The sequence below is a fragment of the Protomyctophum bolini genome, assembly GCF_963924005.1.
Source record: "Protomyctophum bolini genome assembly, chromosome: 3".
Classification (NCBI taxonomy): domain Eukaryota; kingdom Metazoa; phylum Chordata; class Actinopteri; order Myctophiformes; family Myctophidae; genus Protomyctophum; species Protomyctophum bolini.
In genome coordinates this window covers 32,643,956-32,661,455 of record NC_137864.1, presented here as the reverse complement: position 1 = coordinate 32,661,455, position 17,500 = coordinate 32,643,956, and the positions used below count along the sequence as shown (strand labels likewise).

The 17,500-nt window shown below is 42.5% G+C and overlaps 1 protein-coding gene across 1 annotated transcript in view; it reads left to right on the top strand.

The window, feature by feature from the left end:
* The first annotated feature begins 6,031 nt into the window (after positions 1–6,031).
* Positions 6,032–17,500, top strand: part of LOC308312524 (zeta-sarcoglycan-like) — a 205,291-nt gene continuing 193,822 nt past the window's right edge. Inside the window, exons 1-2 of the mRNA XM_080759133.1 lie at positions 6,032–6,107; positions 8,779–8,997. Coding sequence (XP_080615259.1) covers positions 8,779–8,997 — 219 coding nt within the window. The 5' untranslated portion in view covers positions 6,032–6,107. The remainder of the gene's footprint in view (positions 6,108–8,778; positions 8,998–17,500) is intronic.

Below are 17,500 nucleotides of genomic sequence, written 5' to 3'. Positions count from 1 at the left end.
AGGGCGCTTTCACACCCAAAGTTCGCTTAGAAGGTCCGGATCAAGGACCAAGGACCAAATATTAGCATTTTGATTTTGGTCCGTTTGGTGTTCACACTGGACTTTGTAAAGCGTACCAAATATGTAAACAAATGACACGTGGACATGTTAAGCGAACCAAATAGTGAGGGAAAAAGAACATGAGGGGAAATCACTGTCTACAAATTTTGGGGCAACCTTCAGTCACACAGAGAGAGAGGAGAACAGCAACATGACAGCAACAACTTGCTATTGCATTCATTCTTAATTATTTTATTAGCCAAATAAGAGCAACAGGTGAACAGAGGAGCAGGTGTTTGAACAATAATGTGCTTGCTGCTGATGCATACAATTCACGGAGACGTAGGCTATAGCCTACAACAACAAGGTATCCCCGATAAAAATGACTTTTCTTCCATGTGTGCACCTTGACCTGATTAGATATGTTATTTCTGCGCATCAAATCGGCAGGCATTTCCATGTCATCTTATGGTTTAAACTTGAAGGTGGTCAGTTAGTAGGTTATTGAGCTTCAAGTCAGAAAAGCTCCGCTGCAGCTAATTGAGTTGACCTAGTTTTACGTCTTTTGCTATAGTGATGTAATCAATTAATCATTTGGGACCACCTGTGTATAGCTTATTTAACATTGGCTTTTTCTCTATACGTGCGGCCGTGCGCGACATGGATGATTTTAAATATTTCAAATTCTCTGTCTCTGCGTCTCTCCCATATAAATATATGGTTCTCTCCCCCTCATGTGCGCCCCCCCCCACACACACACACACACACACACACACACACACACACAAACACAGACAGACAGACAGAAAAAAGTAGGGGACACGAGTTGAAATGAGAAACTCTCGCATGAAGATGAAGACTCATGCATCGCATGCTTTGTCATAACTTTGCGTGACGGCTGCGCATGCTTAAAATAAACAGATCTACAAGCTTACATCCACGTGTACCATATACCGTACACCATTCCGTGTCGATAATTATACATCTGTTATTTTTGCGCATGTGAACCTCGTACGCTGCCATTACATTTGCGCTGCGCCTCGACATGCGTCTACTATTAAAATAAAATCAGACTGTCAGCTGTCATATCAATAGTGATCCCCGTAAAAAATACATGCTTTTATAACTAATTATTAATGCAGCCTCACAACTGCCGAAGCCCGACAGCTATTTTGGCTATCGTACTGTATTTGGTCCTCTATAAAGTCCGAATGCATTCACACCAGTAACGAACCGCACCGTGGTTCGTTTGGAAGCGAACCGAGTCCGGCCTTTTTTAGCGGACCATGGTTCGTTTCTTTGATCCGCACCAGAGTTCGGATGCATGTTCACACCAACCGAACCAAAGGGGTAAGCGGACCATGGTTCGTTTTAAACGAACCAAACATGTCCGGTGTGAAAGCGCCCTTAGTGTTAGCCTAGTTTTAGTCGACTAAATATCATAATATTTTAGTCGACTAAATCTACAGTTGATTCAGTCGACTAAAATGTCTGACTCATTTTACACTTACTGAAGCTTGTAGATCTGCTATTTTCAGCATGCAACCAAGTGTAAAATGACTTGTGTCTTTTGCTTATACTGGATCTCTTGTCCACTAGTCCCTTCCTAACCTCTAGTATCGGTATTTTTAGTCTTGGTTTAAGTCGTCATAGCTTAGTTTTCATTTATAGTTTTCGTCAGTGAAAAAAGGTAGTCGACGGAATTTTTCGTCATAGAATTAATCGACAAAATCAACACTGGTAACAGGACGAGTGGGTGCCTCCACTGGTTGGTGTGCAACATACTGTATGTGTTTCCTGGCTGTAACTGTGGGCATACAAACTGTGAATACCTGTTGTTCAATGAGCCAGACTGGGTTTCCATTGCATTGGCAGGTCATGTAAGTTTTGGCTTCTTCTCTAGGTCGTCCTCAGACGAGCCTTCCATCGTTGCTTCTCCATACATCCGGCCAGCTCGTTGGTGTTTTGCGCTCCTGTATCTTTCTTGAGTACATCCACATATGTTAGTGTGGGACGTCCTCGTGACCGGTGCCCATGTGTTGGTTCCCACAGCACCAGTTTGCTGGCTGGCAGCTCTTGGTGTCTTTGGCAGTGTCCTGCAAGTCTCATTCTCCTGGCTGGTATTTTGTCACTCACCCTGAATATTCCAGCATACAGATTATTGTTGGTAACATATGTACTCTTGCTGATGTTGAGCACTACACGTAACATTCTGGTGTAGCACCCGTCTAGAGCCTTTTGCAGAGTTGGCTTCAGGGTCCAGCATTCACTGCCAGAACAGATTCTACCGTCACGTAGAAGAAGCAGAGGTTGATTTGTCGGGGGAGGTTGGAGTTCCATATACTGGCCATGCCATTCAGGGCCCTTCATGGAATACCTTCCTCACTTTTAGATCTTGCTCTGTTGAGTTGACCCATGAGCCCAGGTACTTGAAGTCCTTGACTTCCTTCAGAGCAGCTGTGCCTCCTGTTGTTTTGAGAGGTGGATGTTCCATTTGGATGATGGCTCCTTACTCGAGTAAAATTGCTCATACTGAAGTCTGAATTCTTGTCTTGCCTCACAGTGTATGACTGACGCACTCTGACACCGACGGGCATTAATACAACACTCTTTGTCCTCCACTTGCAATATTATGTCATGAATTTAACAATTCAAAATAGATTTTTGAGCTGACAAAATTAATGTCATTAAGATAATTTGCACACTCGCATGCACACATGCACGCACACATGCACGCGTGCGCGCACACACACACACACACACACACACACACACTGCACCGGTACATTCTTATACCTCACATCACATTTGTATTTTGTACTGTATTATGGAAAAAAGGAAAAATGGTTCCTTCCTCCATGCAGTGTGGGTGACAACCATATTTTTTTTACGGGGTCACTGCGGCAGCACTAGTGGCACGGTGGTAACCATGACGATGAGGGCCGCGGCGGCCCTATGACGGCGGGGGGGGCAGGGGGGCTTCTTTATGGATGTGGAGCGTTATGATGTTAATAAAGTTAGGTTGTACCGCAGGGCTGGGTGGGGGGAGTATAGGGATTGATGGATGGCTCTGTTGTCAGTTCAATCTCAGAAATGGATTGAGAGAGGAGAAGGAGGAGGGGATGAATGGGTGAGATGGAGAGAGGGGGGGTTGTGGAGAGAGGCAGAATGAGGGGGGAGAGAGAGAGAGAGAGAGAGAGATCTTTTGATTTTAAAAGTACCTTTATTAAATACTACCACAACTCAGCACCAGATCACATCATTACACATGCTTCATTAAAATAAATATTAAATATTACAAGGATCTACAGACCCCAGCCGTATGAGTTTTCCTGATGTTATAAACTGTCAGAATCAGCTTTTGTTGCGTTCGTTTATGTGCTAAAAGAGTGACTTTGAGAGCTGTTTCCCCGCTACAATGGAAGTCAATGGACCCTATTTTTTATTTCTTAAATTGCTAATAAACAACACAACGGAGCAAAATAACTCATGGAATGTAATAGTTTGCCCATAATAAGGTAAGAAAACCTCAACAAAAAAGTGGTCTTACCCTTTAAGCCCCCCTCCCACCTTGACCATGCAAGTTGCCCCACTGTATAACAGACCTAACCATGACCTGAATCCTTCCCCAAAACCAAAACTCTTGAGAACAGAAAAAACCATGGCCATGAGGAAAATAATGTCCATAATGGTCCTGCCTGGGACGCAATAGGTCTGGTCCATGTGCACCACCATTCAATAGGTCTGGTCCATGTGCACCACCATTCAATAGGTCTGGTTCATGTGCACCACCATTCAATAGGTCTGGTTCATGTGCACCACCATTCAATAGGTCTGGTCCATGTGCACCACCATTCAATAGGTCTGGTTCATGTGCACCACCATTCAATAGGTCTGGTCCATGTGCACCACCATTCAATAGGTCTGGTCCATGTGCACCACCATTCAATAGGTCTGGTCCATGTGCACCTCCATTCAATAGGTCTGGTCCATGTGCACCACCATTCAATAGGTCTGGTCCATGTGCACCACCATTCAATAGGTCTGGTTCATGTGCACCACCATTCAATAGGTCTGGTTCATGTGCACCACCATTCAATAGGTCTGGTCCATGTGCACCACCATTCAATAGGTCTGGTCCATGTGCACCACCATTCAATAGGTCTGGTCCATGTGCACCACCATTCAATAGGTCTGGTCCATGTGCACCACCATTCAATAGGTCTGGTCCATGTGCACCACCATTCAATAGGTCTGGTCCATGTGCACCACCATTCAATAGGTCTGGTCCATGTGCACCACCATTCAATAGGTCTGGTTCATGTGCACCACCATTCAATAGGTCTGGTTCATGTGCACCACCATTCAATAGGTCTGGTCCATGTGCACCACCATTCAATAGGTCTGGTCCATGTGCACCACCATTCAATAGGTCTGGTCCATGTGCACCACCATTCAATAGGTCTGGTCCATGTGCACCACCATTCAATAGGTCTGGTCCATGTGCACCACCATTCAATAGGTCTGGTCCATGTGCACCGCCATTCCCAGATGTGTGTTCTGAATGTTCATTAATTGTTAACAAACCGAGAATCCCTCTGAAATTCTAAGAAATGTTCTCTGAGCATTATTAAGGAAAAAGAGACTAGAGATAGAGATAGATAAGAATAATGAGAGAGAGAGAGAGAGAGAGAGAGAGAGAGAGAGAGAGAGAGAGAGAGAGAGAGAGAGAGAGGGAGGGAATTGATGCCTGATGTGTGGATAAATGGAAGGGCACATGAGAGTGGAGCAGTGGATTCAATTATCACAACACACTGTACAGTATGTGATAAATCTACAGTATAACTGTTATCCATGATATTTCTGTTATTACTTTTGTACAGTATTATGATAGATCTATCAAATGTCTATGATATAACTTTATGTGTCTCGGATCTGCCTGTGATCATTTTTTATCACATTTGTTTTTTAATAATAAGTGTTAATAATTGTCATTGCAGCCCACTTTCACTTTTGATATTTGTGACATAGTGGATCACAACGCGTCTATTCTCACTACTTTTGTGTGCCACTGCAGTATGATGAAATAGGAAATGAATTAACAAAAAAAAGCTGAATTATGGAGATACAAGGAATCTGCCCGAGAGCGACGACATGTACTATGAGACATCTATATATTGTACAGATATTTGCAGGTGTTCCACTGCTTAAATGAGCGCGTCACCCATTTTCAACCTTATCTTCATAGAATAGTGATCCACACTCATGCTCATTAAAAAAAGAATGTCCATCTACTCACTCTGTGTTTAATGACTGTGTAGAGTTCAGAATCCTGCCTACCAAATGAACCTATCAATGGAGATGTCAAGCTATAAAATATACCTGAATTATCATCCTGGAAAGTATATGCTATAATGCTACAATAGAAGACATTGGCCTTGCATTAATTGGATGATGATGATGACACTGCTGTCCACAGCCCTCCTCTGAGACAAAGAGTGAGTAGACAGAATATGTGCCAGCATCTTATAATGAGCATTACTGAGGACCAATTATATGAAGATAAGTTGAAAATGGGTGAAGTGAGCCAGGCCAAGTCCCACATTAACATACTGTACGTGGATGTACTCAAGAAAGATGCAGGAGTGCAAAGCACCAACGAGCTGGCCAGATGTATGGAGCACCGAGAAGACTGGAAGCAACGATGGAGGGCTCGTCTGAGGACGACCTAAAGAGAGTAGAGTGCATTGGTGTGGTTTGTGCTTTAACAGATGCTGTTCTTGAATGGTCGTGATGCTCACTAAAGTGATTGTATTATTTGTAACGTAACCAGTGTCTTTCTTTTAAACTCAGTTTGTGTTTTCATGTCATTCTCCAACAAAACCACAAATAACCTGGTCAATAGGTGGCAGTGTAGGACCACAGGTATAAACTCTTTCCAGACCGTAGTGTCTTCAGCGCATGCGCCACCGTCTCCCTCCATAAATCAGAGGAAATGGTGAACGAACGGTACACAAGTTTCACTGTCTCCATTCTTATACATCTAACATCTTTACCCTGTTTTACAGGTGGGTAATACTTCATAAACCACAGAAATGATTACCGTTTGTTTATGCACATTTTGAGATTACTCTGGACGTTGTGTGTTGTCATTTAAGTGTAAAACGAGGAAGTTTCTCAGTGTTTGTAATGTGGTCCACACAACGTGTCAAGATAGCGTCGGCCACGTTGGGAAATGGGAATGTTCCGTCATGTGTTACAATAATTAAGTGTATGAATATCACCGCTACGCTACAGTTTTAGGTTTTGTTTTTATTTATAGAATGGGTGGCTCCTGGGCTCCATGTATTATTTTGTGTACACTGTACATTCTAAACCGAGTTGAAAGGCTTTTGGGGAAATGGTTTTGCACTATACAAATGTAAATAGGTGAAATAGGGATACTACTGTCTGTATGAGTCCTGAAATGACGCTATTGGCACCTTTTTATATAAAAAAGGTTTACAGTATTAGTCCAAAAACGGATTTAAAGTGGTAATGCAGAAAGAATGACACATAATGTGAAATTGTGTTTATTTGGATGTATTTTGGAACAGAATGACAAAAGAGTTTTTTGGATTCTTTTGGAATTCTGAATGTAATTTGGAATGTTCTGTGAACAACAGAAAATGTGAATGTGTTTACAGTAAAATATGTCTAGACAGACAGTAAGAAAATGAACAGTATTAAATGCTGAGTAGCCTACTATATACTGTACAGTGTTGTATTGCTGGGTAAATAAGAACAAAATGGACAGTGCAGCAGTAGTCAGGGAATGTATTGTTTAGTTTCACTCTCTCCATTCTTATACATCTTATTCTTTACCCTGTTTTACAGGAAACATATGTCAATTTTATTGGTGTCAGAATCCTGATACCTGTTACACATACAGGCATATTAGCCTACAGTACATGGAAAAAAAGAACAGAAAATAAAAACTTGGGCAGGAGCTGAGCGGTGAGCAGTATACAAAAAATATATACGCTCGCACACTGAGTGCTCCGATGCTGTAATAGATGCCTTTATTGCACAATAAGGTGACTGATGTTTAGAGCACAATGCTCTTCCTCAGACTGGCATATTACACAATATATTCAATATCCATGATATTGCTGAACCAGCAAGAAAGAGAATATTGTAGTGGAAATAGACCTTGGAACAGTTATTGATCCTAATGACAGCAACAGAAGCTTTGTTACTTACAAGACTGCCTGCTGTGAATTTAACACTATTGAACAGCATTGCTTTTGATTCGATTGGCATTCTAAATATTCTATTACAAGATCATATTCCAAGGCCCTACACGGCTACAGAGAACATGTGTTATTGATTCATAGCTAAAGGAATGAACAGCAAGCAACTTGAGGCGAGGTCAGTGTATAAAGGATCTCACATCAGCTCTTTAGAAGTGCTTCATTATAGTTGCTGTACAGTGATCATAACATACACAGGTACAGTGTTTATGTAGACTGGGTGACAATTGATGTTTTGTTCTACATTTGCTTTGGCAATGTAAACATATGTTTTCTCATGTAGGTATAAAGCCTAAGCCACCCCCTATATATTTTCTTCTTTGGATTATTTTAATATGGATCCTGCGGTGCAAGTCATTGACGAAATGGCATTTTCAGAATTTTAAGCATACAGTATTTGATCATCGCAATAATTTTGTTAAATCACATTTCTTTGGGCCACAATAATTGTGACATATCGTCCCATGCCATGTCAATAAAGCCCCTTGAATTGACCATTGGTATAAATATGGACCAGGACATAAGGCACAAGGTGTATGTGTGTGTGAGAGAGGGTTGTTAGATATGGATCATAACTAAACATAGAGGCTCTCTATCTCTCTCTCCCCCCCCCCCCTCTCTTGTTACAAATCTACATTGTGAACTCCTCTCCCCCTTCTTTTCCTTCTCTTGTAGTTTGACTTGTTAGACATGAATATGTGTGACATAATATCAAAGCATGGCTGGCATTCCTTTATAGCCCAAATCTAACCCCACAGGGAGGACAAAACACAACGCTGTCAAGATGTATTTTACAATGGCATACGGTCTTGTATGCTGCCGTACAGTTACAGCCTGGGGCATCATTCTGGCAAGAGTACAAATGCATGAAGACAAACAGAATTCAAGATATGTAATCACAATGCACAGAGCGAGGAACTTAATTTAGTGTGAAATGTGTTCATAGTAGGCTTAGGCTACCGTTGTTTGTTTTTAGGCCGGGCCTGAATCTCTGAAATCTGGAGAAACCAAAACGAAACACCATGTTAAAAACCACAACACATGGTTTGCTAAATTATGCATTCTGCTTCAAACTCTCAGGAAGTATACTGTACAACCAGCAATTGTACCGGTGTTTCGTCTCCACATTCTCCTGTGAAGTATACAAGTCTAATTTAATTAGATTATTATTTTTTTGTTGTATGTTATTGAGAGCATTGTCCATGACTAACTAACTAACTAATTATTCATTATTACAACGTTGCAATGTGACACATACGGTCATACGCAAGCTTGTAGTTAGGCTATTTTCACAATTCCTTGAAAGTGCATTCACATTTTCTAAAGCTAGGAATTGTGAACATCTGAGGTAGTTACTCATCATGACCCATGCAAATGGTGGCGTGTCCCAAAAATGGCTTTAGTTGGGGAAACACTGTTGTAATCTCTCTCTCTCTCTCTCGTCCAGATGACCCAGGAGCAGTACATCCTGGCGGCCCAGCCCAACCCGCTGCACCAGCGGGCGCCGTCGGTGTGCGGCGGCGCCCAGGCTTACCCCGCCGTGGGCGTGGGCATCTACGGCTGGAGGAAGAGATGCCTCTACTTCTTCATCCTGCTGCTGCTCGTCACCATGATCGTCAACCTGGCCCTGACCATCTGGATCCTCAAGGTCATGAACTTCACCCCGGTAAGGGACCTGCGCGTGTGCCTGTACTAATACTTCTGCCTCGATCGATGCCAGCGAGGGACTCCTGAGTCGCTGCCCTCCTCACCTCCTGTCTAGCTAAGAAAACGAGGTTGTGCGTCAGCAATGGGTATCTCAATGGAGTGCTAGACCCAACATCCAATATACCAAAAGTAGGAATTGAAAAAAAGAGGTAGCACATCCAAAATTTCTAATAAATGAAGGACAAATTACTCACTGTATTGGCACACGCCAATAAACAAATGCTTACAAGTTTTGGCTATGAGCCTTCATCAGAGCATCTCCTGTCTAGCATCAGAGTCGTGAGCTCTGCAGTGTTGTTAGCTCTGCTGTCTCACTGCAGTGTGTCTACGTAGGTCGTAGGTGGTGCACCTCTTTCCCCTCCTGGCTGTGCCCTGGGTTGGCTCTCACAGTGTCAGTTTGCTTGCTGACACCAGTTCCCGCTGCCTGACGCAGTGCCGAGCCAGCCTCATCCTTCTCTCTCTGACCTTGTCTGTGACCCGTGGTTGGTCACTGCCAATATCCACGTTTTGTGATGTGTGGTCCACCCATGTGACACCTAGTGCCATTCAGACCAATCTTGTGTAGACACAGTGCTGTGAGAGTCCATGTCTCAAGTCTCCACACCTACTACACTATTTGTTCTCATGTTTTAGTTTTAGTTGCTTGTGTTTTCTTGATCATAATTAGTTTTTGATCAATCAAATTTACAGCAGCAGCTAAACTTATAAGACTTATAAGAGACTCAGAAAATAACAGGATTAGTTCAGACTTTGCTTCGTGCAGGGAAATTCAGTCCCTTCCTTAGACACAGTAGCAGCAATAACCGACAAGTTACACACCAAACAAGCAAACATACACCAAATTGATTTATAAACTGTCACACACATTTTAGATTTAGTCTTAGTCTTTTGGACAAAATGCTTATTAGTTTGTCACATTTTTGTAATTTCTATACTTGATAGTTTTAGTCTCGTCAACGTCATGTCTTCGTCCTGAAAATAGTGGCATTAAACAAATCATTTTGTTAACGAAAACAACACTACTGAACAGGTGAAGGTTTACAAATAGTAGCCACCGAGTGTCTTTTGAATGGATACATACAGTACAAAGCAAAGACAAAATAAAGAAAGAACATCCGATAAGAGCACCAGTTAATGGTACTCAAGCAATGACAGAGTGGTTGTAGCCTTTGAACAGATCCCCTCAAGATGTCCCCTTGCTGGTTTGAGTTGGAAATACAAGATTTTCAATGTCCGATTCTTCTGATATTCGTAGCTTTCTTCTCCCTATACTGTAAGTCAAGATACTCAGGGCTGTTTGATATTCTGGAGAGGGGACAGGCTTAGCTCTGCTTATCTTCCACAGATCCTGAGAGATCAAAGGACACACACACACACACACACACACACACACACACACACACACACACACACACACAGAGAATGGGCCAGACAAGAGCGAGTAAAGAGAGGCTCCGAGAGAGAGAGAGAGAGAGAGAGAGAGAACCTCAAGGATTGTTCTTGTTCTATATATATGCGGGTTCTCAGGAGGATTTGTCTAAGCGTGCGTGGGTGGCTTGCAGAGATGTCTGCAGACCACGGCTTTGATCAGCACAGAGATGAGAGCAGACCTGGACGTGTCGCGCATGATATTAGTTGCTGAGTGCAAATATAGAATCATATCCTTAAGGGTTTGTTTGGTTCCATTTGTACATTCTATTTGTTACAAATGGATGAATTCACACTAATTCCGGGCCAGTACATTGCCTGTTTGGTTCCATTCGTACACTCTCAGAATTTCAGACCCACTAAGGATCCATTTGGACTGACTGGTGGTCCCCGGACCAAAACCAGAATCGGCCATCAATATTTCAAGTATAGTCCTCTTCTGTGTGGTCAAAGTGCAGTATGCCGTATTGTAGGCAGAGGACGGCATACTGCCGCAGGCACGCACACCAGGGCTGTCAGAACGAATTTCATAATATGAAAGAAATTCGAATATTAAAAAAAATATATATATTCGAAAGCTAAAATTGCCATTCGAATGGAGCTTTTATCATTTATTAATTCTATTTAATATTTTTATTTTGTTTTATGTTATTTTATCCGCTCACTAAATGGATTGAGTAACGAATCTACCGCTGTGAAATCTCCCATCTGCACGCACGCACACACGCGCGCCTCGTCACCTCCTCCCTCCTCTGCACGCATGCACACACGCACAGTCGCACAGCGCCGTCAGCGCGCTGCAACTAAGAAGAATCACTCGCATGTTTTATTAGTACCGTCGAGTCTGTCGCAAATTGTGGACAGTTTGAAAATGCGGGTCCTACGTGCATTAAACCATTAACGTTGGTCCGGCTGGTTTCATTTTGTCCTACGCGATTACGTGAATCAGCATGGCTGCGCCTGCAGTAGGCTATTACCAAAACAAACACATGGTAGCCTGCACATGGAAAGCAACTGAAAACGACCATGGATATATTAAAGACAGTTCCCCTGTGCTGCTGTGCACAGCGGAGATAATGCAAAACTCCAGGTACGAACCAAAACACTGACTGTCTGAAGCTGATCATCCACGACTAACTATCTCCAGACTAGTCCTGCAGTCCCGCAATGAAGGAAAGACAATCTCGCCTCTCACTATAGTCCACTACAATGCCATTCTAGCCTTAAAACCTACATTTATGTGTTATTCAACAATTACTTTAGCGCAAAATATAGGCTTCTCTATATATCTTCATTGCTATATGGCCTGTTCATCGTGACAGCATTCTGTTTAAAAAGAAAAAAGAAAATGTCCTGTTCATGATTCCTGACTAGCCTACTCACTACTCAGACTATACTGTATCAGAAGTATACAACGTTCACTGTAAAATGCATTTGCACTATAGACAGACAACAATCTTACCGTGCTGAGTGCACTGTGCTCAATAAAACAACAGTTTAAACGCTATTTTGTGCCGAAAACCATTATTACATGGGGTGAAAGTACTGCTTTGTCGTTTGGAAGGGGGGCCCCTCTAGTGGACAGAACGTGCATCGTCAATCTGTGTATTATTATAGGCTAAATATGAGCTAAAATAAACAATGTATATATTCGAATATATTCGAAAATTACAAATAATGAAGCAATGAAATTCGAATTGGATTATAGAGGTGAACTGACAGCCCTAACGCACGCGCACACACACACACACACGCACGCACACACACACACACACACACACACACACACACACACACACACACACACACACACACGCTTTAGACTTCTGTGCATCACAGCAGTTCAAAACACGTTGCAAGCAGTGTAGGCGAGACACCTGTGGTGTCACCTGTGGTCTCTTAGTTATTAGACTACAGAAAATCCTAAAGGAAAATGTCTCATGTTGAAAAGCCTATTGCGAATTTAAAAATAAATGTCAGATGAAGATCCCTATATTTATGATTTAGAATCGGCTATGTTATCAAATAAAACTGCAGAGCTTGACGACAAGGCAGAGCTGAGAAAGCTGGATTGTACTAAGCACAAGATCAGAAATGTTGAAGGAGAGAGCATACGATTCAAAAGGAAAACACAAGTTATTGTAGCATTATTATAGAAGACACGCACTTCCTTCCAGCATACAATAGGGTAACTTTATCCCAGTTTGGGGCAGTGATATAGAATAATTATGAGACTTTTATCATCGACTCACTCAAATTCAAGGTATCGTGCTGGTGACTGGAGTTAGCAATGCATGCACATTGCACGCACGCACACACGCACCGCTGACTTTGTTCTGCTCATTGTTTATGTTGTCAGTCAACTCACGGATAAGCCGTTTAATAATGGAGGCTTTTAGAAGCTTTGTGTTTGTTTATGACGCTGCCTCCTGAAAAGCACATCCACACTTTATGAGGAAAAAGCCGCCTTGGCACAACACTGAGGAGGGACTTTGTTGGAGAATCCAATTGTTTGTGTGCATGTGTGTGTATGCGTGCATACGTGCATGTCCGTGGCTGTGTGTGGCAGTGTTTGTGTGAAAGTGCACGTTTCAGCAATTGTTCACGGTGTGTGTGTGTGTGTCTGCATGCACGTGCGTGGCTCTCTTCCAAGTCCTTTGAGCTTTTCCCAGAGTGCAAAATTCAATTTCACTTGTCACTCACCAATCAGCCTGCTTAATTCTTGGTTTGGCTCAGGCCATGGTGTGCAGTGTGTAGTCTGTAGTGTGTATGTTTGCGTGCGTGCGTAAGTGTGAGTGTGTTCATAAGCATACGTGCATGCCTCCCTGCCCGCCTGCTTGCGTGTGCGTGCGTGCGTGTGTGTGTGTGTGTGTGTGTGTGTGTGTGTGTGTGTGTGTGGGCGGTTTTGTCATCCTAATTTTTCAGCTGGCCTGCCTGTAATGTCGCTCCATAATCCATCTTGTCATGTGTCACAGCATGTCTTTCCTGTGGAACCACAGACTAACCATCCTTTCACACTGCATGCATTTCAAACCGCACTTCAGTGCTTGAAGATAGTCGCTTCTACCGTATTACCATTAAGCCACTTCCTGCAAGTCCACATCTTTGTAGTGGTGGAAGAAGTACTCACATTTTTTACTTAGCCAATACCACAATTCAGAAATACTCTGTTACAAGTAAATGTCCTTCATGCAAGAGCTTACTCGAGTCAAAGAGCATCAAAATACACTTAAAGTAGCAAAAGTCAAACTCATTAGGTAGAATGAAAACTGTTCATGTTGTCAAAATGTCTTGGTAGACTTTTAGTTATGGATATAAAAAAGCAACACATAGACCAACCACAGCCATATTGTTCTGCTGCTGTTTGCTGGTGAGGTTAACATTTATTTTATTTGTAAAACTATGATGAGTTGTCTAAACGCCAGAGAGGTCAAACACAATCCTTTGCCTACACGATAAGACCCGTTCACAGATGACTTGTTGAGAGGATCAGATCAGAGCCGAGACAAGCGGAGGAGCTGCTGCTGTTTGTGCTATGGTCCACGGCCGTGATTGTCTCTCTACAGAGTCCACAGGCCATAAGACCTCTGAACTCCACACAAGTGATACAAACACTGAGATTTACAGAATATCATATAAGTGATATTCCCTTTACAGTTTGTAACCCCAGTTCTGACCTTTTTCTTTTTTCCCCTGTATTATACTGCACTTTAGAAATGTCACTTTACTGCCGACCACTGCAAGGTGACTGTGCTGTTTCTATACATGGCTGCATGTATAAATACCATATTGTGCCCAATATAAGACAACACTGATTATAAGACGACCCCCATTTTTCAAGACTCATTTGTGGAAAAAGAACATTTAATGTCAAATAGTTTATAGTCCCCGATTATAATACAACCCTGTTTTTTAGGATATCGCCTCCCGACCCGACCGGCCTACTAAAGTGTACAAGAACACTCAAACAACTCCTAATTTTAAGACATTGTATACATAGAGTACTATAAATGTATTTAAAAAAAAGCAGCCAGCAGTGCATGAATCCATTTTCGCTCGAGTCGCAGTTGTTGACAGGGGGGAGGGTGCAGGAAATGATCAGGGATCTGTTATATTGATCCACTTCGCGCCGATGGGATTTAAGAGATTGTTTTGATTCCTCATCTGCCTTCCTTGTTATGTCCTCCAAATTCAGATGGTCAGTGACACGTTTGCACCTCTTGTCAACATCTCTAGCAGCACTGTCAATGGCGGCTTAGGAAAATAAGCAGGCCAAGCAGGGTCCCTTGAGGAACACCCTCCTGTCACTTCCTGTCATAGTGCTACTGCATCTTGGTAGCGGCAGAGGAGGAAAGTACTCAAGGTTCTGTACTTTAGAACCATTTTGAGATCCTTTACTTTACTCGAGTACCTGTATTCTTTATATACTATTATTAACAGTTGACAGCTGTGGTTACAAGTTGTAGATATGGGTTATTGTTACAATACATTGACAAATTAAGACCTATTTTGTACAGTGGGCTATATGCGAAAAAAGCTGAACTACAATCATAGAGCAACAGGTTTGTAGCTTTAACAATTTTATTTATCATTTTTTAGTAATTTTACTTGAAGTATATTTGTGTCAATACTTTTGAATAAAAGGTTTTTACTCAGAGGACAACTTTAGTTTTTTTCAACCAAGGTTCATGTTTTAGGTTGTTACATCTCTGTATACCATACCATACCATCTTTATTTATATAGCACATTTTAAAACAACAACGTTGTACCAAAGTGCTTTACAGTAAAACATTAAAAAACACAACTTCATTGAAAACCCACAAAACAACCACAAACAACATGCACAGTGTCACATTAAACATTGAAACATCTCATACTGTGCTTGGAAAAGCCAAGGAATAATGGTAAGTCTTGAGGCGTGACTTAAACACCTGGAGGGTGGGGGCTTGTCTTGTGTGCAGAGGCAGCTCAGCCACTGCAAAAGCTTGGTAACCTCTGAGCTTCAGCCTGGTTTTAGGCACCACCAGGAGAAGCTGGACAGAGGACCTGAGCGTCCGTGTCGGAGCATAGGGTTTCAGCAGTTCAGATAAATAAATGGGTGCCAAACCATTTAGACACTTAAAGACAAAGAGCAATACTTTGAAGTCAATCCTGTATCGCACAGGAAGCCAGTGGAGGGAGGCTAGTACAGGGCTGATGTGGTCTCGCTTACGTGTGCCTGTAAGTAACCTAGCAGCTGCGTTCTGGACTAGCTGTAATCGAGAGATGGAAACCTGGTTTACTCCAATATACAGGGCATTACAGTAGTCAAGGAGGGATGTCATGAAAGCATGAATTACAGTTTCAAACACAGGGCGGGATAGACAAGACTTGACCTTAGATAGCCTCCTAAGCTTGAAGAAGCTCTTTCTTACTACCTCATTTATCTGTTTGTCCATCTGTAGTCAAGTGAACAGGAAAAATCTATCCGGATTTTCATAATTCCATCCTGATTGGCACCACCGCGGTATCCTTCCGCTATGGGGAGAGTTCACCCTGCTGGAAAGACTCATTCTGGGTGCCAAGATTTGGTAGACCTATAGCTCACAGGAAAATTCACTCAGAATCCGCTGTGGTATTATCGCAGGGACTTGCTGCTTTGTTGGTTCTGACCTCCCGCAGCTTATCGTAGACTTCCCAGACCCAGCTTTGGGGCAGGTGGTATAGTACAGCAGGGAGGTCTGTTCTGTCAAGCAGGGGAAGGGGTTTGGCTAACCAAAGGAGGTGGGAAAATAATTTATTTTTGGCAATTCCAGTGATGATGTTTGGTTCATAGCCATCCATGCAGTGTCTCAAAGGAGATTTTCTCATGCCAGCCAATGCATGGATTGTGTGTGTGTGTGTGTGTGTGTGTGTGTGTGTGTGTGTGTGTGTGTGTGTGTGTGTGTGTGTGTGTGTGTGTGTGTGTGTGTGTGTGTGTGTGTGTGTGTGTGTGTGTGTGTGTGTGTGTGTGTGTGTGTGTGTGTGTGTGTGTGTGCATACAGTATATAATATGAATAAGTGAAAATGTTATTTCATTCATTCCTGCCCTTTGTTTTATACTTGCATTCATTCTCGCATCAACCCTTCACTGTGATCACCCCCAAGCTGTTGCTTATTATATATATTTTTATATATTTATTTTACATTTATTTTATACCATCCTAACATCACTGAGGGAGATAAAGATGTTGGCTAGTTATACAAACACTCACAACTGTTGACTAGCCTGGGGGGAGTTTGGTCTTTGTCTTCTGGCCAACAGCTTCTGCCTGCAGTGTCATCTCTAAAAATATCCAAGCCCTCTGTGAGGAGGACCATAAAGAAAGATCCAAGCCCTCTGTAAATGGTGAATGGTGCATTTATATAGCGCCTTTATCCAAGGCACTTTACATAGATTGTGCATTACATTCACCCATTCACACACACATTCATACACCGATGGCGGCGGAAACCGGCACATCAAGGGGCAATTAGGGGATCTGAGTCTTGCTCTAGGACACTTCGACACTAACTCTGGGGGAGTCCGGGTTCGAACTGGCAACCTTGCGATTACCATCCAGCCACTCTACCCCTGGGCCACCTCCACCCCTGAAGACCATGAATAAATATCCATGCCCTCTGTGAGGAGGACCATAACCATAAAGAAAGTATCTGAGAAGTTGGTGTATGGCAGTGGTGTAAACTTTACACCACTGCCACACATGAGTACATGTACTCATAATACTGAGTTATACACTTTTAAAAACTGAGCGTCCTGTTGACAGCATTTTCTTCTCCAAAACACACAGAGAGAGAGAGAGAGAACTATTCTTTTTGGCAATTCCACTTCCAGTGATATTGTTTGGTTCATAGCCATTCACATGAATGGCTCGAAGGAGCTTTGCTCGTGCCAGCCATGGCAGACACTTCTCAGTGCCATAGCCTAGGGGTTTTTACATTTTCAGCTTTGTAATACATAACAAAAATGTTTAGCCTTTTTGGACTTGGTTACAGCAGTTTTGCAAGAATTGAG